We start from the raw sequence: 27,126 nt of genomic DNA on the forward strand, positions 1-27,126 counted from the left end.
TCGTGTATATGCAATTATATTGCGAAAAATTTCTATTGTTATAGTAACGTTAAAATATACTTAATATTCGTAAGAAAAGTAAAAGTTTTCTCAGTGTAAAAACTTTCAAATCCATGTAGCCAAGGTCGAACATTGGCTGTAGCTTATTAAAAAGCAATTCGAATGAAACTGCGGACTGCTCTCCGGGGAGCTACCAAGGGAAGCAATAAAGTTCCTTCTTAACATTTTACGCTTTGTTAAATCGTTTTATGCGACACACGTAACATGCGCTAGATCGTCCTTACGATTAAAGCGGTTGTTCTTTTGTATGGAATATAAGTTTTTAAAGAAATACCTGCGAAACTTTCATATTTTTTATATTTTTAGAACCAAACGGACGCGATAAAGATAACAAAGTGCGGAAAATAAGTTTCGATTCTCTTACTGTAAATATCAAAATTCAACATAATATCGTAGTCTCGTAAGACGCGAAGAGAATATCCGTATAAATGTTTGCTTACTGTCAAACGACATATCTCAGAATGCAAGAATTCTTGCGTTACCTCGTTTAAGAAAACGACGAAGTTATCACCCTATCTTAAAGCAGAGTCTATAGAGGACATGGCGTATTTTATGTTAAAATTTCTACTGAATCTCAACGTACAAGCGAGAAGAGAATATTATTGTTATTTGTAGTAGCGTTGAGAAAACAGTTGATAATATTTTATGCAACACAGTTCAGACATGTATTCCTCTTTAGAATACATATATTTCTTAATTAGCTTAATGTAGCTTAACGTGCTTCTCATTAATATTTATGACCGTATTACACATTTTTTCGTCTCCAATTCTAGATTACATTACTTGTTAAAAAAGGGGCTATAACCACGTTTAATGTAACATCATTATAATAAATTCTACATCTTCTAAAATAATAAATGTAAACCTTGGTCAAAATACGTTCGGATAAAATAATATGGTAATTAACCTTTCTCGAATAACTGTTTGTATATTTATCCAAGCGATTCTGCACATTTGCACACCATATACATGTATACATCGCCATGAAATAATTTCCTACTAGAAGCAGTAATAAGAAAGGCGTCTTGCAATTGTGATACAAGCAAAACAAGGTTCCGTACATACGTACAAAAAAATTGGGGAAAAAACAAAGCAGAATTTTTTCATCCGGGACATTGTTTTCGTTGACTTTGACAGTTACAACGCAAATATTTGCAGCCAATTTTTTCAAAAACAAATCGTATCAAAAAAATATTATTCTACGGTTCTACATTTTTTTCCGCATAGAACTTCCATCCGCTTCCCGTTTGTACTAGCAATTACGAGACATCCTGCATGTTACAATGTAAGAAGATTTGTTGAACGCGATACGTATTTGCATACATTTTAATCGTATCAGAATAAATACAAATCTCTTAAATTTTATATTTCTATAATAATTTCTAGGAAACTCAAAAGTCCAGAAAAGGACTAACGAACATGCTAACACGACGAATATCTTAAATTGAGTATTTTCGTTAACCGTGCGTTGACTGCAAAAATATAACTAATTCAAAGTGACTTCGACTGATCAAACGACAGATAAAACGAATTGCACAAGTATATGACTATTAATTATAACTGTGACAAATTTTTCATTCAAACGGATGTGTCTTTAACTTTCTCGGCAGTATGATAACAAGCACAAAGATAACAACCGTGACACGAACATAAAACGATATTCAAGGAAACGATACGCAACGATAAACGACAATGTAGCGTTTCTCAAAGCTCGTTCTCGTCCCGTACTTTCGCTACTCCATTCTTTTCGCAAACTTTTCCTCCTCTAATTTACAATCCTGTCCACTATGGCTCGCGATTCCTCGTTATCATCCATTTTCCAGTCACGTTCGCACGCTTATTTGCTCGTGTATACATTCTCCGGCTTCGCGTATATATCCTTTTAACGTGTATGTTACGTACACAAACGAGTACGGGTAAAATCTGAAGAAACCCCTCCGGGTTAAAAACTCAAATGTCATTGTCTGCATTGTGGCAGTCGGAGAGTTTTTCAGCGGAGTGTAACTGCGACGTTTGAAAAGTAGAAGTTTTAGAAATGCAGCGGCGTGTTGGTGTGGCTAACAAGCGGCTGTTATTCATATGTGCTAGTTCGGCTATCCTTGCACGGGTACGAGGATTCTTCAGGGCAATTAGAGAGGTTCCAGCAGCAGCTTAGAAACAAAGATTATAGCGGAAGAATTAACGTGAGAATCCTAAGTGATACTTTACGTAACATATATTTTTAAGTAATCTCCCGTACCTTGTTGTTCATTAATGCGAATCATTAATGCGGAAAATCATAAATCGTTCTAGTTAGATCAGTTAAATTTTACCTTCATTCGTTCAGCTATCTATCATTCTTTCAATTTTCCAGATATGTTGAAATATTTGAAATTCCTCGTACTCGTTTTTTATGTTTCAGTTAACGTTATTACCACGCTGACTGTTACGAAACAACGATCAAATATTTCAAATTGAACGAAGAAGAACAAAGACACGGCAAAAAAATGATAAAACTTCGTGTTTTCTCCGTTGGTTCGAAATGATGGATAGGGTATTTCGATTAAGGGTGGCAAAATTCTCGACAACCGATTTTGCGAAGGTGTCGAGCGACGGACCGATCGGCAGCCACAGGGAGAGCATACAATTAATCTGAAGTGTTTGCCATACACTGTGAGCTGGATAAGAAAAGCGTTTCTAGCGCAGGCCGGTCAAGAAAGAGTGTGCAACGTGGGAGCGGAAGAAAAAGAAACCGGAGGTGGAAGGTGCATAGAAAGAGAGTAAGGCGGTCGTGGGGCCGACAAGGGGTTGGCAGCATGCAGGGGTGGAAACACGACGGTTAGAGGGACGAGGAGGTGGGGGACACGAGGACGGCGCGGGAAAACAAAATGAAAGAGGAAAACCGCTGGCAATTTTTCACTAGCTTTTTAAAGCGCGGCTTAGGTACTCGTGGAGAGAGTTTGAATCGATTTTACCGGAGGGCCCCATTTTTCTGCCGTCTCCTTGTGGCAAGCGACGCGAACTGTACCTACTACTTCCAGCTGTTTCGCCGCCGAAACGCGAATGTCACCCTAAGTTCGGATTTCACATCGAGGTCCACGATCTCGGAACTTACCGCCGGATTTTCCTGTCAAACGAATGCTTCCCGGAGATACACGGGGATTTCGGAGATTAAGAGTACCACCAAATGTCAGGGTTTAAACGAGCACTATTTTTGGGTTTTTTTTTCTTTCTTTTTTTTTCCCGCTACCCTCTCTTTTTGACGGTGAAACGCTGCGCGTATGAAAAGCCCCATTCCACGATCGAACACGGGTATCCGGAGATATAGGTGCATTATTCGAGATTAGGTTTTTTTTTTTAATTCTCTTAAAGCTTCTCGCTGGCTTTTTTTTTTGTTATTTTTCCCCTTTCTTGTCAAGTTTCGTTCGTTTTATCGGATTCGTGCGATATACGATTATCTCGAACATTTCGCTTCACTATGGCAAATTGATTTGAAAATGTCAATTTTGTTTTTGTCTTTGCGAAGAGTCTAAATGCAATTTAATGTGTCGAAAATGTTGTCGAAAGTTCTCACCTGTTTTCATAGTTTTCAGACGTGTCAGTGGGAACACTACGTGTCGGAGGATAAAATGATAATTCTTCGCGTTCTTCTTATAATCCTACAAATATTTTGTAATGGATGTTATACAATTTTGTGTAGCATATTCATGAACGGTACTGCTCGATACTATCGTAAAATTGCAAATTGTAAACGGCGTATGTAAATTGTATCGTGAATTGTAAACGGCGCAAGTGAATTTTAGATCATAGTTAACTATCGTAGATAACTATGTTGTGGTAATTAAGTTCATAATACGAACGTCTTAAGGAACTATTTTTTTGAGATCCTCAATCGTATCAGTTACAAATCGTTAATAATCGGCAATTTTTTCGATTTTCTATTTTGCACTGATCAAACTCTGATCCTTCGCTTTAATTGGCGCATTTATTGCCTAATTGGAAGCAATATTTGTTCCATATTTCCCGTTATTTATATAGTATTTCATTATGTAACAGAAATTCATAATAAATAATTCTCTCCTAATCTCTACAAATCCACAAGAGAATATATCATCTGTCAAAAAAGTGACGAACTTCCCAGACAATGATACTGTACATATAATTGCACGATGCACCCCAACTGACCGCGGAATAATTTGGAGTTTCTGCGAATTGAGAAAAAGTAAAACTACGTTGTTCCATAAATCTCGTTATAAGTCCGAGAGTGTAAATAAATAATAATAATAATAATAAAAAAATAGAGGGTATAAGAAAATCGTTATTACGGTGCAATGTGCATAGTGAAAACACGTAATTCATTGCGAAATATTCAATGCAGGCTAGGCTCGATGACATAAAACCGTGATCTCGCTACTGATGGAGTTTTTTTTTATGCGTGAATTCGATCAATACGCGCCTGTCATTTCGATGTTAAAATATCAGCAAATGGTTAATATCATTTACGACTCAGGCATGGAATTCCATGCGGCGGCGAAATATAATATTTCATGCAGGCACGATAACAAAATACTATACACAATTTGGCGAATGTGATTTCACGACTGAAAGCGCAGTGAATATTTAAACAACCACGTGCGTACGAGGGAAAAAATATATCTCACGTTGCGATGTTAAATTAAAAATACGCGTGACATCGACGCTTGCACGAATTTATGATTTACATATGGAACCGCATACGATTCGTACTGTCCTTTTTCTTCTTTTCTCTCCTCCTTTCTTTCTGTTCGTTTTTGCTATTAGACATTGAAAACCGTGCGTATTCGACCAATAACCCCGCATCGTATTTTTTAAACGTGCAAACGTCAATGCATAACGATCGTTGAAGAGGAAATAGATCGGCGAAATCTGCGCGATTGATAAAACGAAATATTCAGATCTTCCTTCTCTTTCCCATACTTCAAACAGAATTTGCTCAATTTAGCTGCAACTGTTGGTCCTTTCTCTTAGAATCAACAGAAGAGGACAATACAATTGTCAACAATAGAGTTGATTGTACACTGCACAAAGTTATCCAGGAATATTGACACATTTCGAGTATACTATAGAATGTATCCATCCTGAAAATACCTACTGTTACAATCTTCCTTCCACTTGGCCTCATCTTTACTTTATATCGATAATATAGCAACTACCTGGAGAAATTGAAACAAATCTACCTTTCTATGAAAAGAATTTTTGGCACAAACTCTCTATTAAAGATTAGCAAAATATCGAATATTGATATTAAATATCAATAACGAAAATGTAGCTTTTTTTTGTATTTAAATATCGCTTTAATTCCAAATTAAAATAAAACCGTGATTTAATGATAATTAAAGAAACACAAGATTAGAAATTGTTAAAGTAGACGTTTCAGACATTATCATTCTTCTTCTTCTATCGTATGACTATAATTCCTAATGACAAACTCGCTGTCAGGTAATAAAACAAGTAATAATTAATAAAATAATTACGCGTATTATTCTTTGTACATATTATGCGCGACAGCCGTAATATATGATGATGCAAGTATTTGTAAACTGGACAAAAATAAAGACAATTGGAAGATTTGGCTGTATAAAATGTTTCTAAACCACAGCACGGCTAGTTATTGTTGCATGCACGTAAGATCAGCGTTCACATTATATCGCTATATTATCACTCGTATACTACGAAGAGAACGGTAAGTCGTCTTTAATGAGCGAGATTAAGAGGACTTACGAGATTTCGCCGAAAGGAGCGAAGGCTTCCCTCAAGGTCTGCGTCTCGATCTCTGGGCTCAGATCTCCTACGAATATGTGGTAGTGCTCTGAAAAAGATATACGTGAAATCGTTAAAAAGAATTCTTTGAAAAGAAGCGTAACGATAAAAATGGTTGAAAATGTAGTAATAATATGAATAGTCGGAGTAACATTTATTTTATAATTCTATATAAATCCTTGTTACGTTTCAAGATATATTTCATATATTTTATTTAATATCCGAACTGTCAAATTACACAAATAGAATTTAGCAGTCAAAACGTAAAACATTTTCTACCACAAATAGAAACAAAACTCGTGATTTATTTAAGCTTCGTCAGTCAACCTTATTCATTCTGTTAATTCGTATTGCAATAAACGTAATCTTTCCTTTCCACGATATATTGCTATTTCGTCAAAAATAAAAATTTTGTCAATCATTAGACGATAATACAAATTCGGATTGTCGCAATTCACAGCAAACATAAAAAGTTCTTCACAATTGACTTATTCACTGGAACAGCGACGTATACAGCGTGTACACCTTTATCCTTGCGTTTCATGGAACATTGGATGAATTTGTGGTCTGATAAAACCACGACGGTTCGCGATAGTCGGAATTAATTCACGGTCGGGATATTCGGCAGCTGGCAAACAATTTTAAATTAGAAAATCAGAAGCAAAGTATTGTTTAGTCTTTAAATATTCGAGCCAGTCTTTGCGTTATAGAGCCGGCGGAACAGCGGGCGAGCACAAAATTGGACGCGAGGGTAAACATGCTTTCATTGTTTCTATTAAAATTGCAAGAGTAATTTAACGGCGGCTAGTCCCGCTATATACATTAGATAAAATCCCGTGTATTCTAATAATGCGCCCGACTGTTCTTACTTTGTTATGCAAACTCGCTAAAGAACGCCGGGAAACACCGACCCCGCTATGTATCTCAACAAGAAAATTCAATTGGAAGCGGAATCACGGTGGAAAGTCAACGTCTAGATTGCGTCGTGTAAAAATAACGGGATACCGAAAATATCTTTCCATCAAAGCTTTAAGGGCTGTTTACCTTGTGGAACGACGGTGTTTGTTAAGCAAACCGAAAATACCAAGAATAATATTTAAGACGCAGCACTCGATCGAAAGTTACATATTTTTAAAGAACTTTTTGATATTTGAAAGTATACAGGGAGCAATGGAAAATAAAATAAAATAATAAAAACAAGACTGAATTTTTGTTGACGTACTGAGTGATTATAATGTTTCAGAAATTGACTTAATGTGTTTATAAAAATATTATGTAAAATATTCGCTGTTAAATATTAGTCAACATTTCGTCTTCGTATAATTCTCTTTTTTAAATTTTGTTGCCAGAGAATATTACAAAAGCAAATTTTTAGTAAAATGAAGAAATCACAAGGAAGTTGCACGTTGTATTAATATCGGTGGTTAAGTATTAATCACGTATTAATGTCACATGTCGTTTTATTGGTTTGAACGTCTTCAAAATGATAGAGATGTCATTAAAAATGATGTTTTAAGTGGAAAAACTCCAAACATAAAGTAGTCGTAATTTTCTTGATTTTATCTATTTGCTTTCGACAAACATTACAACAATTCTCGTTGAATTGTAATTAAGAGCTTGTTTCGTTAGTTTTATAGTAGGTCAAATATTTTGTAATTGAGTATTATATGTGATAAAAAATAATTAACCAATCATTCTATTTTCAGTGAAAATGCTTAGAAAATAATTGTTTCAACCAACTTCGTTATTCTGTAGATTTCATACTTCGTTCATGCCCCATAAAATACTTTTTATCCGAAAATGGAAACTGTTGATATCGATAAATAGAGTAGAAAAAAGACAATAATTTTCCAATTTCGAAACGAAATATTCGGATTATATTTATACAACTGAAAAAACAACGAATATGCTTATTCGAGTAAATCGGAATCCGACGACAAACATCATAAAAAGAGAAGCGAATAAACTATGGTAATACGCCGCGTGGTGAAAGATCGCACAGGTTTTCGAATAATTCTACCTCTCTTGATTAATCGGAACACTGTTGTAAACGAGCAATTAATATCATACGCAAACACGTTCCTTTAACCGAATTTACCAACATCAAGTATAGTATTGATTTTCAAATAAGCTCGATGTCGATGATACTGATAGGTTTCGATAGGATGAGTTCGTATGAGTTGCGGCGACGAATAAAATTATAATAATCCACAACGTTAAATATTAAATTAGGTGACAGTAGCCATCAAACGGGTCTCGTAAACGGCAATACAAATAACGATCAAAGCCATATGCGATGCCCCGTGAACAGGAATACATTATCGACAACAAAATTCGAAGAGAAGCTGGCACAACAGGCCAGCGCGGTGTAGCACTCTGTGGTGAAGTGTACACGCATATTAAAGACGATCATGCTCAACGCTGACTCAGACGAGATTGAAAACTGCACCGTTCGACGAGTTATGGGAATCTTTAATGTGAAGCTATGGAAATTTTGTAAGGCAATAAATAATATTTGTGCCACCAAGCAGGAAAGACGCAGTAAAACCGTCGATTTAGTACAGCGGCCTGGTTGTTCCGAGTTCGCTGAATATGCATTTTGCCGCCGCGAAATCTGGTTCGTTTACTCTATCCCTAATTGCTCCACTTTGCTCCACAGTTTTAAGGTACATTCCCCGTTTCTACTATTGACGTGCCCGGTTTGTTGACCCCATTTGCATTTTTTTCCCCGCCGTGGTCGCCTGTTCGCAGACCTTTACCAAACGGTACAACTTCAACTTACGAATTTGAATTTGATCAAAAAGCAACTCGATCATCCGATTGGTTAGCTCGATTCGATTCTGTCGTTTCGCAGAGAACAAGAGAGAGAGAGAGAGAGAGAGAGAGCCCTTTGCGGTTAAATTGGCTATCGATCTGCATACGTGATAGGGCAGACGGACAGATGGACGATCCTAAGGTCCGTACAGCCAAGACGATCTTTCCTTCTGTTCCTTAGGATGAACGCTCCATGATCGAAAATGGAAAAATGGTCTGGATAAACATTTTCTTCTAGCCAATATCCTCTCTGTCGTTGTCCCTTCTGTTACTCGCTACCTTCTACTCATTTCATCACCTCCCGCGGGTTATTCGGCAACGGGTAGGTCAGGATGAGTAGTCGAAAATCGAGTTACAGCTATAGGAGCTACTCGGTCCGGACGTCAGTTACTACGAACCGAGTATTTCGCCAGAGGAAAGTATAGAGGGCCAAGGTAGGCGTTGGAAGCGTTGGAAACGGAGGGTGGTCTGATTACAATCGGTTTGATGGTCTATCCTCACTGGTTGGAGGTTCCGGTGGGCACACACAGTGGCCCATTCTCGTGAATTAGCCCGAACCTCGTCATCTTCCCCTCCGCGTTCCACTGCCGACACCATCACATCGCACCGGGATCTTCGGACTATTAGGAAATCAGCAGGAAATTGACAAAACTTTATTTTGCCGACGGCTTCGTTTCCAGCCTCGTGCTTCGAACTTGATAACGCGAACACGTTTTTCATACTCTTCGACTGTTCAAAATATTGTTTCTTTGATAGACTCGTATATTCGAATCAATTTTATTCCGAAAAGTCTGCGTCTTTTTTCTTTCTAAAACTTATGTTTGTTATGCAGGATGTTTGGTAAGAATAGAAGAAGTGATTTTACATGATCGAACGAATCAAAAATATGGTGTAAAATGTTTCTATGCGTACAGATATATGTAGATTAGGTATATAACATTTTTTAAAGGTTGTATCATATTAACAAAGAATAAATTTATTATAATTAGATTTGAATTTATGCGTCGTGTAATAATAAAATTTATTCACTGTGTTGTTTACAAATTGCCAAGGGTTGCTCCACTTTTCGTTATTGATGCACGAAACATTTCCCCCCGGCAAACGCGCATAAATCATTTTCGTATACAAATGATCTTCGTTGAACATTCTTCACCAGATTCTCAGACAGAGAGTTTCTAGACAAGATATCCACTAAATTATTACTCGAAACGTAACAGCTTCTATTCTAGCAGTCTACCGCGTTCGTGTCTATATCACTTTCTGATATGGTTCAGTCATGTCGACACGGAAATAAATGGAAGAACGGAGGACGGAGATAAAATATAGCGACGTGCGTTTTCAACGATATCTCGTACTATTTATTGTCATATTTATATGAAGAGACCTGCACTAAGGTGGATATAGAACCACATCGGAACGTTATTGAATTTTCTATTAGCTGTCTGCCTGTATAAAAATTTATTGTGAACATTAGCCTCAAACGCGATCGGCAGAGGCAACAGAAGTTCGCCTCTTTCAAACCAGAAGAGAAATCCAATGAAATACAATTTTTAACAGCTTCTAATATTACCAATATCTTTGAAATGATTTCTGCAAACGAACGCTCTATCTTTCGCATAGAAATTTATTCTTCGATATCCAGTTTCAAATCTCTCAAGATAAAATCTGAAATATGTGCGCCTCGATTAGCATTCACGTTGCCTTAGCAATGTAGAAAGTGTAGAAACCTCTACTTTCAATTCAGTTGTTACATATTTAATAAAGATTTACGTTTCACATATACACCGTAAACAAATTACAGACGCTTGTGCAAATTGGTATTTCGATGATGTTTCGATATTTCATTTTTAATTTAACCACCGCAACCAAATACAATGTTATCGTTCTGACCTCGATATTTTATACAAACGCACGATGAAAACGCTAAAACGGCTCTTTCAATTTTTTAAACGCAGCAGTGTTAGTCTTATCAGTTAAAAAAAATTATTGCACCGAGGGCAAGACTCGGACGGAAGCAGTGACATTTGACAGTTAGCTGTTCAGAAAAAATTCGACGTCGGCATCAAAAGTCACGACACACCTACCTATTCGGGGTCGTTTAAGCGGGAAACTGGATTTTCAATAAAGCAACGGCAATGGGGCATCATTTATTATTGCTGCCAAGCCTCTCTTTATCTCTTTCCCTCTACCTTCCGACAGCACGATGATTCTCATTTGACGACGGAATTGTGGCACAGCTTTATTATCGTCACCGTCATCGATGTTCGCTGCGATTGCAATGTCGACGCTAGGTATAAACGTATAAACGTCATTATTATCACGCTGATCGTTACGATCGTGGGATATCGCCAATGGAAAACGTGAATACGTTGTGAAATAAGGCTACTACCAAAGTCACGTTATGGTGTTGGCTGCATGCAATGCTTATGCGCGTGTATGCAACGTTTATAAGCGTCACACTTAATGTTTTCTTGTTCATCTCTAACTAAGGAAATCGACTTATCGCATATGTCAATATTGCCTATTTGACCATTCATTTTTGGTGCTATTATGCAGCATTCTTAATGCATCGTCGCATTTATATTGAAAATCCATTGATACATTTATATACCAATATATATATGCATAAATATTTTTAACTGGAGTCCAGATTAACGCATTGTGACGGACAACGTATAATTTTTAACTTTATAATAACTTCTAGCAATCGCAATCTTATGTGATTCAAACTTTCTGGACAAATAAGCCATTTCCATAATAATCTGACTTAATTGACACATCTTGTATAAGATTAACAAGTATCCTAATATTTACGAATTAATCCCCGTTATGAATCCTGAATTCCCTGCCTCCCAAAAATTGTCTCTGGTAGCGAAAAGACGTAGTGTATTAATTAATTAATTAACCTGGATTGCTTTTAAATTTTACATAGCGGATTTGAGTGCGCAATAACGTAGTACGCAGATTGAAACTCGAAGTTGTTCGATGTTGCTTTCCTTCACTTTCTCACCATGTATTCATTAGCAATTATGTTGTTGCAACACTGTCGCGGATTATGACAGTTTCGAACTCTAAGGATTTTAGTTTTACAATTAGCGTATAGTTAGATTCTTGTGGACGAAAGGGGAACGCATTCTTTGAAACATTCTACGCTTAACATTAACTTTGCTACGCCAGTCGTAAAGGTAACTACGTACAATTTAAAATTATAAAGTGAAATGTCATCTTCATTAGCATCTAGAAATTTCAAATAATTTACCATTAATCGAATCATCGTACAATTCGTAAAACCTGTAAAATATAGTGACAAGAAAATTGTTACTTCGGTATCACAATATGCAATATATTCGTAATAAATAAATAAAGAATTTCGAGTAAAAATACCGTTGCTGAATTGTTAAAAATCCTCCCACTCTGAAATCAAGTCTCTGCAATTTCTATATTCCGTATTATTTTTTCCTTTTTAAACTCAATTATCTCCGATACAGTAAGTGCTTTTAATACTCAGGTTTTTAATTTGTCTAGAGCCCTGTAAAACGATGAAATCGATTAAAAACCGTGACCGTGCAGCCAATATTACAAAGCAGTTTTAAGTCACGGTTTGCCATCACGTTAGAAAAAGGAAACCGCAATAGCTGGCTTTGAAACGGGGCAATCTCAAGTTTTTACGACCGTGCACCATTCGATCGAGCCACAATCGAACGTATACAAATCTCCGTTGATGTACAGCGCATCGGGACAAGCGCAACGTTGCGTCAGGTCGCAAGATAAACTGGCAATTTCAGCACGGACTTTCTTGGTCGCAATACGTATCACTGGGCGATTCGTATAATACGAACGCAGTTGAACTTACGAGACATTTCTATACGGCCAGGAAGGGTAAGAATGGAATGCGACTGCTACGGGGAGCGGGGTCAGAAGTCAGTTCCATTGAAGCAGGACAATGCGAAGAGGGATGCACAAAAGTTCGAAGCGATCCCGTAGGGCATAGATCAAGAATCGAGAAACGGTTGGCTCGTAGATCAAGGATTTCCTTAATTTTGCGAGGCAACTGTGAAACGTTGATTTAGAGAGACTACTGGCGGCCCTTGAGACTTGCACGCACGCGTCCACGTTCAAGGAAACGTATGTACCTACCCTCTACGAACAGAGCATGGTAGCCATGTTACCAACACGGAGAGAAACCTCTATTAATTCTCCATGCGGCGAAAACCTAGCAGGGTGAACAGAATTGAATCTCGGTTTGGTTGGTCGCTTCCAGACCTAGCGGTGCATCGATGCACACGTGGTGCCCATAAGCCTGGACTTGGCTTACGTTCCTCGTCGAGAAATATGGGTCACCACGCAGCTGACACGCGACCATTCTGTATTCGTGACCTGTTTTTTTCGTTACATATGATTTTACAATCACGTCACGTTTCCTCGACCCTCCGGCAGAGGGCCATTAATACCCGCGGAACGATCAAGAAAATTGAAAGTTATTTTTCTTTCGGGACATTCAATGGAGAGAAAGTGGTCAATATTTGATAGAACGTGCGCCGCCGTTTTTCCTAGTTAAGAATTGAACGGTTTCCTGGTTAATAATTTCAAGGATAAGAAGGCGGTATTAACATTTAAATAGTATGTATCTGAAGGAAAAAATAAACAAAAGATATGTTTCGTACTCGAAAGTCTTATATTCGAAAGTAGAGAAGAAGCATTTTACTACGAATATTAGTTGGCTGTGATTTTATAGCACGTTTGGAATATTGACTCGATTTTAAGTTCGTTTTTGTTGGTTTACTTAAATTATTGGAAAGTAGAACTGTCCTCTAATTTCTGTCCTGTAATTTTTTCAATTACAGTGGTATCAGGTACTAGATGATTATTTTTAATATAACATATATACAATAAGACGAGTCACACCTTCGAATAAAATGGAATTATTAACAACACGCGAAGAGCACTTTTAAAAGCGTATCATGTCACAAGTTTTAGCATTTAGATAATACTCTTTTTTCTTTGCATGTGAAGTTTGTTTCTATACAGGTTAATTTTAGGCTCTCATTGCCGGTGATATACGCGCGATTGCGTGCGGTATCTCATGTGTTGTGTCTATTTCTTTAATATAGTTCTGTTATGGTTATCATTGCGTGCTTCGTGATAGGAAATGTTTGTCACCCACGCTCATTCCTCTATATTACTTCTGTTTTTTAACACGCACAATTTTCTAAATGGATATCCGGCGTGTCCCGATAAAATTAAATGACGGACATTGTACATAACAAAACGTCGCCAACCTAGATAGTTTGTTACTTGTCAAAACGGAAGAGTGCCAACATCAGTTCCGTAACAGTAATTACTAATTATCATGACCGGTTTAAATTAATGGCGAGATTACCTTAGGCTTACTATTATACTTCTTGGCATTAATAGTAGCATAACTAAAAAAAAAAAAATCAGCATATTGTCAGCCTATTTAACAACCAACTGTTCAATCTATTTTCAATTTATATTAAATTGGACGAATCATTTCTGTATGAAGAGGTCAGATAAGAAGGAACGGAATTAAATTATTAAATGTACTATTATAAGTATAATTAAAAAGATCTTCTTACTATCAAGAAAAATCAAATATAGATTTCAGTTTAGATAAAAGAATAATATAGAGAATCGTATAAAATAGGAAAAAAGCTACGAATGTAAAATAATATCTTCTAATTTAAATCGATTTAAAATCCAACCAACGAATCACACAAAGTCGAACGAGTTGCGGCCAATCAACGTTTAATTCTCACATTTGTATTCACCACTGATCTCATCCCTCCAATTCCTCGTGATTCTTGTTCTATTTCTCGCCGCCGGTAATAAACAGTTACCAAGCTTTCCTGTGGGACCTGAACCAGATTGACTCTCGTCGGGACATTTAGTCAATTGTTTCTGGCGAGAGAATTTTTCCACCAATGGTATCGGGTATCGTTGCGATTTCTACCAAGACATCAGCCATCGATTTACCAAAGAAAACGAGCCGTAAGATTCGCCGCCGTAACGCCTGCTTATTATCAAAGAATTTTTTCTTTTTTTGTTTCTTCGTATAATAAAATTTGCGAAGAAACGTTTAAATTCTACCAGCCTGAAATTCGTCGTCGAAACTACTTTCATAATCTTCCAGTTTAATTTCCTTAAGCAAACAAAGTATCAAAATTTGACAGACTCAATCTCATTTTGCGGACGATAGGAGAAATTGGTGAAATAGTCGACAGTCGGTAAATGTAAAACGTATAACGCGCAAGACGATGACAAACGATAATCAACTTCTTAATTAATGACGTTTCGAAACGATTGATGCCCTACTTCAATTAACCTGCTTGTTTGGAATGGAGGGCGCCTTTTCACGATGCATTCAGTTACCGGTGGCTGGTCTCACGATTCGTTCTGGTCCGTTCGTAACAATGCCACGGAATCGAAAGTGTATTGTGGAACGCATAATAGAAGCACTTTGTGATAAATTGATCGTTCTGTTGGCAAGAACGTTCTCGCGTGAACGCAGTGAATGCTTGCTCTATGGCGAAAAATTGTCTCTGCCAATGGAACGACGAGCCACAGTCAGTGCAATCAGTTGTCGACCAGAGAATTTTGGATTCTATCACGAAGAGTAAACAATTTAAAATATTGAACGCGGCTGAGCTTTACACGTGACGGTTTGCCCCGATCCATTATCGGCGTGGCTAAGTATAATTTTTAGATAAAAACGAAATGTGACGGCGTTTCATTTTTCGTCTGTAATGGCACCACGACGTGCAAATAATTCTTATCCGCGGATTGACGATTTTACGATCGCATTGTTCAATAAATCATTGACAAATACTAAAATATTTCGTGATTTATCACTGTCCCTGTATTGTTCCTCCAAACGAAGCGGTACAAATCATATTCGATAAATTTTTAGCTACTACGAAATTACAGAAAACGTTCGGGGACATATCAAGCTATAGATTTAATTCTAAAAATAATAGAGTCTAAAGGGTAATCAAATATTCCTGCATTTGTCACATCAAATATTCTAGAGCGACAGCGTAGAAATTGGATTCAAAAATGTGTCTGTTAGCTATGTGTCTATAGTTAATTAATCAGCCAGAAAAATTCTAACGCTTTTATACAGCCACTACTATAAATTTGAAATGTAACTATTAAAAGACGTGATAGAATTTGATTATATTTCAATCGATAGAGATTTTTCGTTTAAAAGTATTTTCGTGCTCGGTCTTAAAAATACTAAGTTCAGTATGCAAAGTCTCGCATGAAATATAGTATTACTGACAAAAAATAAATTCAAAATGTAGGATCAAATGAAATAAGTTTTAATACTTAAAGTAAGTTTTCCTTATGAAAATTGACTTTGAAGATATATCAAATACACTTGATTCCTTGCACACATATATCTCTTTCTGCTCGTGTTGAATTGTATGCTTCTTAATTATTATCCTACTAGTTTGTTATCGATATAAAATATCGCGTACCAGGTACGCATCAGTTTATTGATTTTGGTTTATTAATGTCGAGCAAAGTATACGCATGCTTGGTATATTTTCGAAATCGATCTCCTTGGCAAGGGAGCCTTATATACGCTTATAACAAAAATTGTATAATATATTTTCGATTAACCTTTTACGACGTGTACGTCATGCGTTTTCTTAGAACACCCTATACGTGAGTGAAATTGTCGAGTCTTCGACATCGTATAGATATCACACAATCATTAAATTCGTGTTACCTTTTCTACATGACCATCTCATGTATCTAAATAAAGCAGAAGGTATTCGAGCGACAGCTTCGCAAGGAAACGTTTTATTTCACGGAAACACGAACAGTTTTACGAACAGAAGAAACGTTTAATATCAAGAACGGCGTGTGTTTCAATTCGCACGCAAGTCGAAGGCCGTAGATCCGAAGGAACGCAACAAACTGTTACGGCCTCGGCCTGTTCCGTTCTTCCGTTCGGTCCTAACAGCGCGCAGCTATTTCTCCCCTTTGTCTGCCGGTCGCTATCTTTGACACGTTATTGTCCGAACGAAATACGGATAAACTGTTGGTCGGTCGCGTCAGAACAAAGCGCTGCAACAGGGAGAAGCGAAAAATGCAAGCGAGTTGTGTACACGCGTCTCGAGGCCGTTTCCCCCTCCTCCACATGGCAGTTTTTAATTCGTCAATGGTGTGACAAACGAAAGAGCGTAAGGTTAGGTACAGACGAACCAGCATCGATAACGCTGCCGTGTTCAACTGTAAATCGTCGTGATTTAGGGGATGAACGACATATTGGCCAATGCATAGCTCAAACTGCGCTATGGCCGATGGTATACTGCCAGCACTGGCTCCTACGACGGCAGCAACGGCAGCAACGGCAACGCGATGCATGATGCATTGTCCCTAGACGAGCGTAGATAACGCCGGAATTGCCGTTGCTACGTTCATCCTCGGATTTTCTCGATATTCTGGAGGCGGTCCTTTGCTGATCATGTTCATTGCTGGCCATCGTCTATCACGCGACCGCATCTAATCGCGAAAACGAATGTCGATAGTTTCATGGGCAAAAGTGCTTTGCACAGGGTGGGAGGCGACCTTCGCTATCTTGGTTTCTGCCGACTAATTTTTAGGGCACGTGGTTGGTATGCTGTATTTGATATTGAAACGGCTTTTAAAATTTGTAGATTAGAAGGGGCATGCGTTTGAATAATTTTTTCAAATAGAATTGTTCAAATGCTTTGAATTATTTTCTCTTTTAATTTTTTAAATATTCCTGGAATTTTTAGTAAGATCAATGAAAATATCTTTAGCGAATTTTGCTGGTGAAACTGCACATACCGCAGTTCTCTCGAAGAGCAGAATTTTTTTATCTTGCATTGAAATATAATTAATTACAATGAATTTTACTTAGCAATAGATTTAAGTAGATCAATTAGATATATATATCTTATGACGCTACTTGTCGAAAGCAAAGTAATGAAACATAAGGCATAATTAGGACCATGATGATGAATACAAGAATAAAAATACATAAATTCCAAATGATAATAATTGGTTACGGCTATTTATAATCTTCTTTACTATCCTTAAAATAATAGTTCAGTGGTAACGGGACATGGTCTCTTTAAAATTTATTTCAATTTGATTTCACAGTCTATTAAAGAAGAATTTGATTCACATTCTATTGATTTTCCATACGCTATAAGGACAAGAATGGTTCGAGGAATTATGGTACATTTATAAGCGCTGTTTTCCGAGCGAATGCTTTCATATTTACCCATAATTTCTGACAAAAGTGGTAGCTGTGCTCCTATACGTGTAAAATATGTGCATTACATATGAGAAATGTATTATAATTTTTACCAATCTGTTTCGTGCTATTTAAAAGATAAAAAAATAATTTGTACAACTTACAAGGCAAAGTAACATTAGTAAAGAGCCAGAAATATAAAAACTATACTTATACTCTGTAAATGGAAAAGTTATCTGAAAAGTTATCTATTGTTAAATCTATATTAGTAAATTACTTAATTTTTTCCATCCCTATGTTTATCGAAAGAGATAGAAATATTTGTTATAGCAAGTTGATATAAATAATATTTTACACCCGTGTATAATTTCGCAACATCAACTATTAGTTAAATACATAGAGTGTAGTCGTTTCGGTTACTTCATGCGGGATGTATTCACAGGAAAGATGTAATTTCCTATGCAATTTCCTGCATACAGTACATGTGTGACGCTAATCATCGCTATATTACACGAAAGGTCTTCCCACATTTTGTTCCTTTAATTTTACTTACTCCTTTTTAATACACGAACGATTTTTCAAAAACTATTTAGAAATTAAACGACGGACCAACTAATTTCTGTAGAATCTTTGACTGTCTTTAGTCAAATGATCATTGAACCAACTGTAATCTATATAGAAATACAAAGTTTAATTAAGTTAATTACGAAACGTGTCATTGACAACATCCAATAATGGCTAAAGATCAATTTTAACAAACTATGACAATATTTATGTTATAATATGTTTTATAAGTTCGATGTATCTTTCTCCGTTTTATTTTCCAATATAATTAAGTTCAATTAGCATATCGATTATGAACGTTGTAAAGACAGGAAAATAACGCATTACAAATATAACAACAATTGTAATAATAAGTACATTTTTTTTATTATCCCTTGACATTGCGATCATCAGCGGCAAGTGTCAAGTATTAATGCAGTTAGCAAATATCACCGCGATTATCAATATTTGGTTTTCCCCTATTTAGTAGCGTTTGTATAGAATCAGTTTAATGGAATAGCTCTAAATGCATTTAAATCTACATTTGACTAATGCCAGTTTCGAACTACGTACATATACATATAGTTTCAGCGCGTAATCCGTACGCACGCAGCACGAGTAATCTGCGAATTTCCATTACGAGTATCCAATTTTAGCTATAAATTTCCGTAAGCACGATATAGTGCATTGCCAGAAATGATCGATCGCCAATTTAGTTAAACACGTATAATTGAGAAGACGGAGAGCAATAAATGTAAATTATAGAATATGTTATCGTTGTATTTTCACCTCGAAACGCGTTAAATCGTAAAATCCAGCTTTCTGTATTATTTTCATCTTCTTATTTGCATACGTTCTCATCGTGAATAAATTAAAACGATGACGTTTCCAACGACTCTAATCGATTTTAATCAACGCGTTGCCGCGTTATAATAAGATCGCTATAAATCATAAGGTTCCTTCGAACAATAGAGTCGTTCGATCAATCAGTGATACGATTTGCGTAGGCGTCGACATTTGTTCCCTCTGCAACGGCGCATTCATACGTTGAAGCGATTTAATTAAGTAGTTCAGTAATGTCACACGTTAGTTAATGCCTAGTTCGAACTCCATTGCAGTCAATGTACAACACGTATGCACAATACCATCCGATACAAATTGCCACTGATACTAGTAAATTTTGTTTGCACATTTCCTGAAACGCATTATCGATCACTAACAATTCCTTTCCTATTGCTACGGCTGTTCCACATTCCCGCGGTTATAGTTGCTCTCTTTGTGTATATTGATATAACATTTCAATTAGAGAACAGTGGTAAATAACGATAAATCTTAAATTATAGAGTCGATGGTGAAAAATATACAAATACTGCTAGACAGAAAAAAATAATAGATGATAATTGTGTGCTCGTTAATTACGTGAATTAATCGTTTTTAATAATAATAATATCGAACTAGAATTTTTATAGCAATATTGTGATTTTTATACAACTTTATAAGTAAAATTGAATAGATGGACAAATTGAAATGCAAATTGAATTGCGATGTAATAACAAGTACGTAAATCTTTCTTCGCATACGTATGTACAATAGTAGCTTCTTATTGCTATATTAATTAACAGTCGTCAATCTCTTTCACAGAATAAATCAGAAATTTCAACGTAATGTAAGAACACAAGACAACGTGCGATTTATTACTCGTGAAATTTGTTAATATTAATTCAACGATGTAGGAAGATCCAACTATTCCAACATTTATGACCAGCAGTGTATCTAAAAGAACGCACTAAGTACACGACAGGAACGCAAACGTATCTTAGCCTGGAATCAGCTTAATTAAACGATCTGTGCAGGACGCGCGTCTGAAGTACGTATTCCTAAGGACCAGTACACGTATGAGACCAGTGTATACACACCTATCGTGTACCCATCAGCGTGCGTGGTGGCGCAATGCCAAATTGATGCTGTTTGCCGTCGCTCTAAGCCTCAATCTGCCCGGTTGTACCGGGACGATCCTAACACGCGCGTGCTAAGCTCGTCGCATTATGGATACGCTCCATCTATCGACGTAGCTGACTGCGAGCAGCTAGTAAAGCGTTAGCTGTCGCGAGGGGTGCTACTGGGCGCAGGGGTCAGGAGGTTAGAGGTGAAATAGCAGGACACAATGGCATCGTTGACGAGTGACAAACCGATAGAATGGCTCGTCGCTACGGGCAAAACTTTCCGGAAAAGGCGATTAACCACGGTACATATTTACGTCGAGGCCGTAATGGAGAAAGTTTGACTGTGAATGACTGGCTTCGCGATTATGCTCCGCGAAGATATCCGGATGACAAGATATTAATTTCGAGTCGTTTCGCGCGTCAAATACGCGTCAGCCTGGTCTCGTCGTTTCTTGCTTTTATTGCACGGCTGCCAGGATACGTGTTCCCCGGGAATCAGCTGGTTTAATGCAATTCGGTGGATGCTATAATCTTCTGCGAGAGAAATGATCGTGGCTTTTTCTTCGGCCGAACTGTTTCTCGAGAAAATATCGTACGGAAGGTTAAGCGGTGAGATCTGTTAGACTTCAGAAGGATTATTCGTCCATTGTATCTTTCAATCTATCTTAGAACCAAGGAATTTCTTTATTCAAGAAAGTTGAAATAATTGTAATTACGGAGATGTTGAATATCAAACTCGTATGTATATCGTACACGCAAGAACGATAGAACTTATATTGAGTTGACAACGTTTAGTAGAGCGATAGAGCTGCGCATGAAAGATACGTGTTTTAGAGTCTAGAATGTTAAAGTTAGAGAGATAGAGTTGGAATGCGAACAAAAGATACGTGACGAGAGTTTGGATGAATGTGTTTGAATATCTTTTAGAAATGTCTTCGAGCGATAAAAATTAAAGTACAGAGATGTGTGCAAGAATAAATGATTGTTAATTTAATCTCTTAGGATGAAAGTTAAGAGTCAAAGTCTAAAATTAGCTGAATGTTAAACATATAGAATCGATATACTCTTAGAGTAAAAATTTCCATTAAATATAATTTTCACTGTCTCATTGTATCGTCATATCACGAGTCAATACCTGTCCACTTATTCAACTAAAGCGATCTTTTTAAAAGTTAAACGATTACAAACTGAAACAACGTTAATACAACTGCAATGGATTCCTATAATTCAGTTAGCTAAAAGAATAGTCAGAGAATCAAGTGCCTTCGTGTTGCGAGCCAATATAAAGTAAACCAATATAAATCTCATTGCGCCCGTAGGATCTTTAGGTCCGACCAGTGAAAGGATTAAACGTTTGATATATCGCTCAAATTCTAATCTGCGTTGAAAACCTACTTTATCCGCTAAAGCAATAGTATTCTTCGGGGAAGTTGTAACGCGAACGCTTTTTCGAGCGATTAAACATGGATTCTTATTTATCATTGGAACGGTTGCTGGCCGCGCTCCAAGAAGCTGTCCGGCCTAATAAGTTAACAACGTCAACACACCTATATGTGTAAAGTATTAACTTTAGCTTGATCCATTACTCGAGCGAAATCTCGTCGATTACACAGCAAATGTTTGCGAGTGGCCGAACCGATGTCGAGTATCGACCACTGCGTGACCACCCTTGGGTCGAGTTTAAGCGATGGTAGGCGGAAGGCTGTCAGTTGGAGGAGTTCGGGGGAAGTGATAGAGGAGGCAGGAAAGGGAAATGCTCTTTTTACGATGATCGAAAAGAGGATCGCGATTACAGGGTTCAGCGAGTGTCACGTCGCAGTTGGCTTTTTGCGCCGCAAGCACTTTCTCGTGATATGAATATCGTTTAGCAGAAGCTCGCCCGATCGAATTGTAATACCGATCGTATTTGCTGATTCGCGAGAGTGTCTGTTAACATGAACACTCGGATGCAAAGTTTCTAGGAAATTATGTAAATTTACCTCTTTCCTAGCGTTTTACCAGACAGTTACATCTCTCTGTTTTTAACATGCACGTATAACTTGTAAGAAATTGTTATTCCTAACCATTTTATATGTATATGTAACGTTGTACGTGTAACATTGACTCATAAGTTATTAATTAATTAAACGATAAACGTATCTGTTTCCTGTAAAATTGGTTTTAAGTTTAAGTACAATCGTCCGATGAAATGTGTTATTATTATTAATAATTAATAAAAGATAACGTTTCTCACGGGCTGAAAAGAAGATCGAAATCCTGAAAAGGGTTCATCATCGCGATTACGATTTGTCAAATATTTGTGAATTTCGAGTGCGATTTTTCACGTGTTCGTGGATTTCAATGGCGAACAATTATTATAAGTAGCCCAAAACGTTGCGGTTCAAAATCGAAGTTTTAGAAGTAGGTTAGCTGAACATGAAATAAACGTGGCCTATATCGATGTAATCTCCTTTCTGTCGTGTTAAATTCCTAGTCCTCTGATGATAATATAAAGATAGCGTATACCTTAACGGCAGTAAACTTTATTACGATATATTATCTCTAAATAGTTAGGCGACACTGAAAGTTTCCATAAAATGACATTATACGATATACACGTATAATACGTCGTAGGTCGAAATACGATGTAAAAGAACGTTGTCAAATCGATTGTGGATTGATCCAGGCGAAAGGCTCTTTTTGTATTCGGAACGTGTCGCTTTTGAGACAATGGTCGAAGCAACGGCACAGATGTAATGTCTTTTTACATAGAATTTCCCGAAAGAAAAAGAAGGACAGACCATGTATGGCTCGGAAACGAAGAAAAAGAAAGAGGAAGAGAGAGAATGGTGGGTATGTCGAATGCAACGTAGGACAGCGAGAGAAAGAGAAGTGAGAACGGTGACCGACCAGCTCCAGAGGAATACAAATTCATGTCGATGCAGCACAAAGTGGCGTCCACCACTTCTCAACCTATTCACACCCACCTACCCCCAACTATCCAACTCTCTGCCTCGCACCGTTTTCCCCATCGTCTCTTCGACACTCGTCCAGGCGTTCCTATCGATCTAGGTAGTCTAAAAACTCCTGGAAACCACCGACGACAGCTTTTGCGGGCGCCGCTTAGCGGGACGTCGTCGTGCGGATACATCGTCGTCTACAAGGCATTGGAAAGAGAGCCTTTTTGCGCGTGGACGTCGTCGAGACTTCGCTTAAATAGCGTTCAAATAGAACGGAAGGAAGATGAGACAGAAATTGCCTTTAAATACGCCCAAGCAGATACGTGCACCGGGAAACATCGTTGCGTTCGAATGTTTGTCCCTTTATGGATTTTGTTCTGATTATTTGGCAATTATTTTCGGAATAGTGGAAAGTTATAATTATACGAGATAATTATTAATTCATTATTCTTTCTATATCTCGTACAAGTAGTTTTTACAAATTCGTAATTGGTGATTTATATAAATCGTCTTGTATAAATTGTGTTTATTAAACACAAAATTCGATAGATAAACATAATTTACCCGACAATCAGAGTCGACTATAGCGCTTGTGCATTAGATCAGGATATTCTAATACCTATGATTATGTCAATCAAAACACAATTACGATGATGTTGTATAATTATCTACTGCGATACTTATCACGATTTTCATTAGAATAAGTTAGATATCGCGATGGAGTATTTAAAGCTTAAAATGATGAAAAAGCATGAATATATATAGTATACAGAATACTGTAAAATAAAGCGATTCAATTTTATCACTAATAGACATATCTATATTAATAGAATGCTAAGAAGGTAAATGCTCGTCTACATTGTTCTCGATGCAGCATCATTTCTAAATTTTCTATGTCATGTCCTGAGATGATCGAAAACCAATTCGAAGTTTCCTAATTTACGACACTTCCCGAGAAGAAAATTTTACCGCGTGTTCGCGTGATTAAACGTCTGTTACGTTGATGGCCTGCTTTCAGCGATAAGGACATTTACGGCTACGGTATATGGGCAGAAATATCTAACTGAGAACACTAATGTATCCTATTAGCTCGTTTCAGAAATATTAACAAAGTTGTACATTATACACAGCTATTTTATTTTATTCATCCCAACAGACACACGCAAATTGCGTGCAAGCTAAACCTGAATAATTAAAAAACTAATATTCATAATTCTAAAATTATATTTATCCAAAATACAACGCATAAATCGTTCCCACAAAATATCGAACGTTCTATTAATTATGCTTACTTTTTATAATATCAATATTCATTCGAAATACGCTGTTGTAATGGGACATGCGATTAAACGTTTCCAGAGGCGAATTACATCAACCGTGGATTTCGCGATCAGATTTGGAATTGAATATTTCATTTAAATCCGAATCCCGCAAAGCATTTGCGTTACAGAGAAAAGTGGTTTATTTAATGTGTTCCTGAAAATCTGCTCTTTATTGTGAAAATAATTTAAAAAAAAAGGTTCCTGCAATATTCGCTGCCACATTACCGAAAAGCAAAAATTAATAATTTTTCACGAGTAGCAATAAAAATATTCAAAAGTATTCCGCCCAACTTGGCTTGAATTTCAATTAAAAACTCGAATGCCAATTTTGTAAATCCGTTTCGCAGATTCCCGGAAACGTTGGTAGAAGTACTAGAAACATTACATTTAATAATTATGAACGTAATTATTCGAATATTTATCAGTGGAAATCTTGTAATTATCATGAAACATACTTTCTTAAATAATATAATACGTTTCTCTCTCCCTCTCTCTTTTTGTCTCTTTCTGCCTCGTTAAATGTAGACATATTTTAATATTCAATTTCCTATACCTAAATATTTTGCGTTTAAACTTCAACTTCGAAATCTTTTTCAAATATATAATAACTCATCAAAATATCGAAGCATTTATCATAGAAGACTTTCGATATGTATCGTATAAAATATTTTGAAAATAATTAGGATTGCAACGAGATACTACTGTTACGATTGTAGTGGTAAAATGTGAAACCAATCGCGAAAATGCACGCAGAAGTTGCAAGATATTCAGAGTTTTCGTTCGTTCGTGTTTTACATCGCGACTACGAAATCCACATCTGTCAATAATTGCCAAAAACATCGGCGCGAGGGCATCGGCTCGCTCGAAATAACATTATATCCACGAGAGACGATTAGTAGCTGGAAAAGAAGAAGAGAAACATTCGCGTTACAAATTCAATTCACCGAAGAAATGAAGTTGTCTCCGTTATCGTCGATTCATTTCTTTCGTCATTGGTCGACAGTCGAAAGACAGGAGAAAACCGGATAGGAAGAAGAGGAACGCGGCACCATGAGGAGGACGAAGAAATACGAATAGTATGAAAAATTGATTGTCAATTGGTGATTGACGCAAGAGGCTTGAGTACCGTCGAACTGTGTGACGTTCACAAAAGGTAGGAAAGTCGAGAAGGAGTAGACGAGGAAAAAGACCCGATGGAAGTGGTTTACGTGGTGGTGGTGAGAATGGCATCCCAGGAAGGGCAGGCCAGTCGCGGCCAAGAGTGCACATTCAGCAGCTTTGCTCGATCGCCATCGGAATATAAATTTGCAACATTATCGCCTTGAGGAGACTGCTATCCCCTGTCGGCGTAAGTTCTCTGACATGCGTCGCGTACCCGAAACCAGCTCCAACAACTTCGACCACTTCAAATGGATTTTGAATTTCTCGACACCTCCATTCGCCGCGAATACCGATAACTCGATTACCAATTTATTCATCGCGATGGAATACTATCATCTCTGCTTTATTCACCGTGTCGAAAGAAAGGCATGTTTCTCTGCTATCTCATAGCTGACGGTCGCTTTCGTACTACAGCCACTGCAACCAGCTTCCTAGCCAAAATCTAAGCCATCGGATTTCGTGGAATTTACAGAAATTGCTGTATATATGTACGTGATTGTTTCTCGATACCACGGATATGGAGAAGCTGAGAATTTTGTAGGCCAAGCATAGGAGCGGTGGAAAATTGGTGAGAAAGTGAGAATACAGTGGCGAGCGTAAATTTAAGAAAATGATAATTGTTATACTATTATTTCTATATACTATTCTAATCAAATTGAATTATACGCATATTCTGTGATACGTGCAATGTATTTATTAGAATAATAAATAACGTAGTTTCTTTTAAATTCTGTACACAGTGAACCAATATCAAATTACGAAGAAATAACAATTTTAAGTACATACAAGGAGAATTTATCCTACTAAGATGTATTAAATTCATCCGCTTTCTTTTTACACTTGTCTTGCTTGAAATTAGAATTCATACACGATGATATGATAATTCTTGAAGAAATATACATACAATGATAAAATATATAGCGTTGAATATTTTAACGTCAGGATATAAATATGATTGTTTAAACGAGCGACAAATCAATCAACGAAAACTCCGGCAATAAATTGTTTACACGGGAACGAATCATCGTGGGGGTTTCAATGCTCGTGACAATCTTCGATAAAACAAATCGGCATTGCTCTTCTTTTGATACCTATATGCGATCGCGTAACTCTTTCGAGGGGCGATAACAGCAGACAGAAAAGAGGAGTTTTCGCACGAGACTCGGACACTTTTCTCCCACCCCGAAAAGCCCCGATAACTGAAACGATCAGAAAAGTTTGCGTAACGGTTAAGGGGGGTGGGAGGGAGAGGGGAAACCCGGTTGGCTTACCGATAAGAGGAGGGTGAAATTGAGAACAAAGAGCGACCGGGT

The 27,126-nt window shown here is 37.1% G+C and overlaps 1 protein-coding gene across 9 annotated transcripts in view; it reads right to left on the reverse strand.

The window, feature by feature from the left end:
* LOC138182723 (nucleolysin TIAR) overlaps window positions 1–27,126 on the reverse strand; it is a 585,490-nt gene that overhangs the window by 130,881 nt on the left and 427,483 nt on the right. For all 9 annotated transcript variants that reach the window (XR_011173870.1, XR_011173869.1, XR_011173868.1 and 6 more), the window contains one exon: window positions 5,800–5,887. Coding sequence is in view for 6 of the 9 variants with exons in the window: in XM_069118843.1 (XP_068974944.1) it covers window positions 5,800–5,887 (88 nt within the window). In the remaining 3 variants the exon portion in view is untranslated. The remainder of the gene's footprint in view (window positions 1–5,799; window positions 5,888–27,126) is intronic.

Source organism: Bombus flavifrons, chromosome 8, assembly GCF_040668555.2.
Source record: "Bombus flavifrons isolate JBK064 chromosome 8, iyBomFlav1_principal, whole genome shotgun sequence".
Taxonomy (NCBI): Eukaryota; Metazoa; Arthropoda; class Insecta; order Hymenoptera; family Apidae; genus Bombus; species Bombus flavifrons.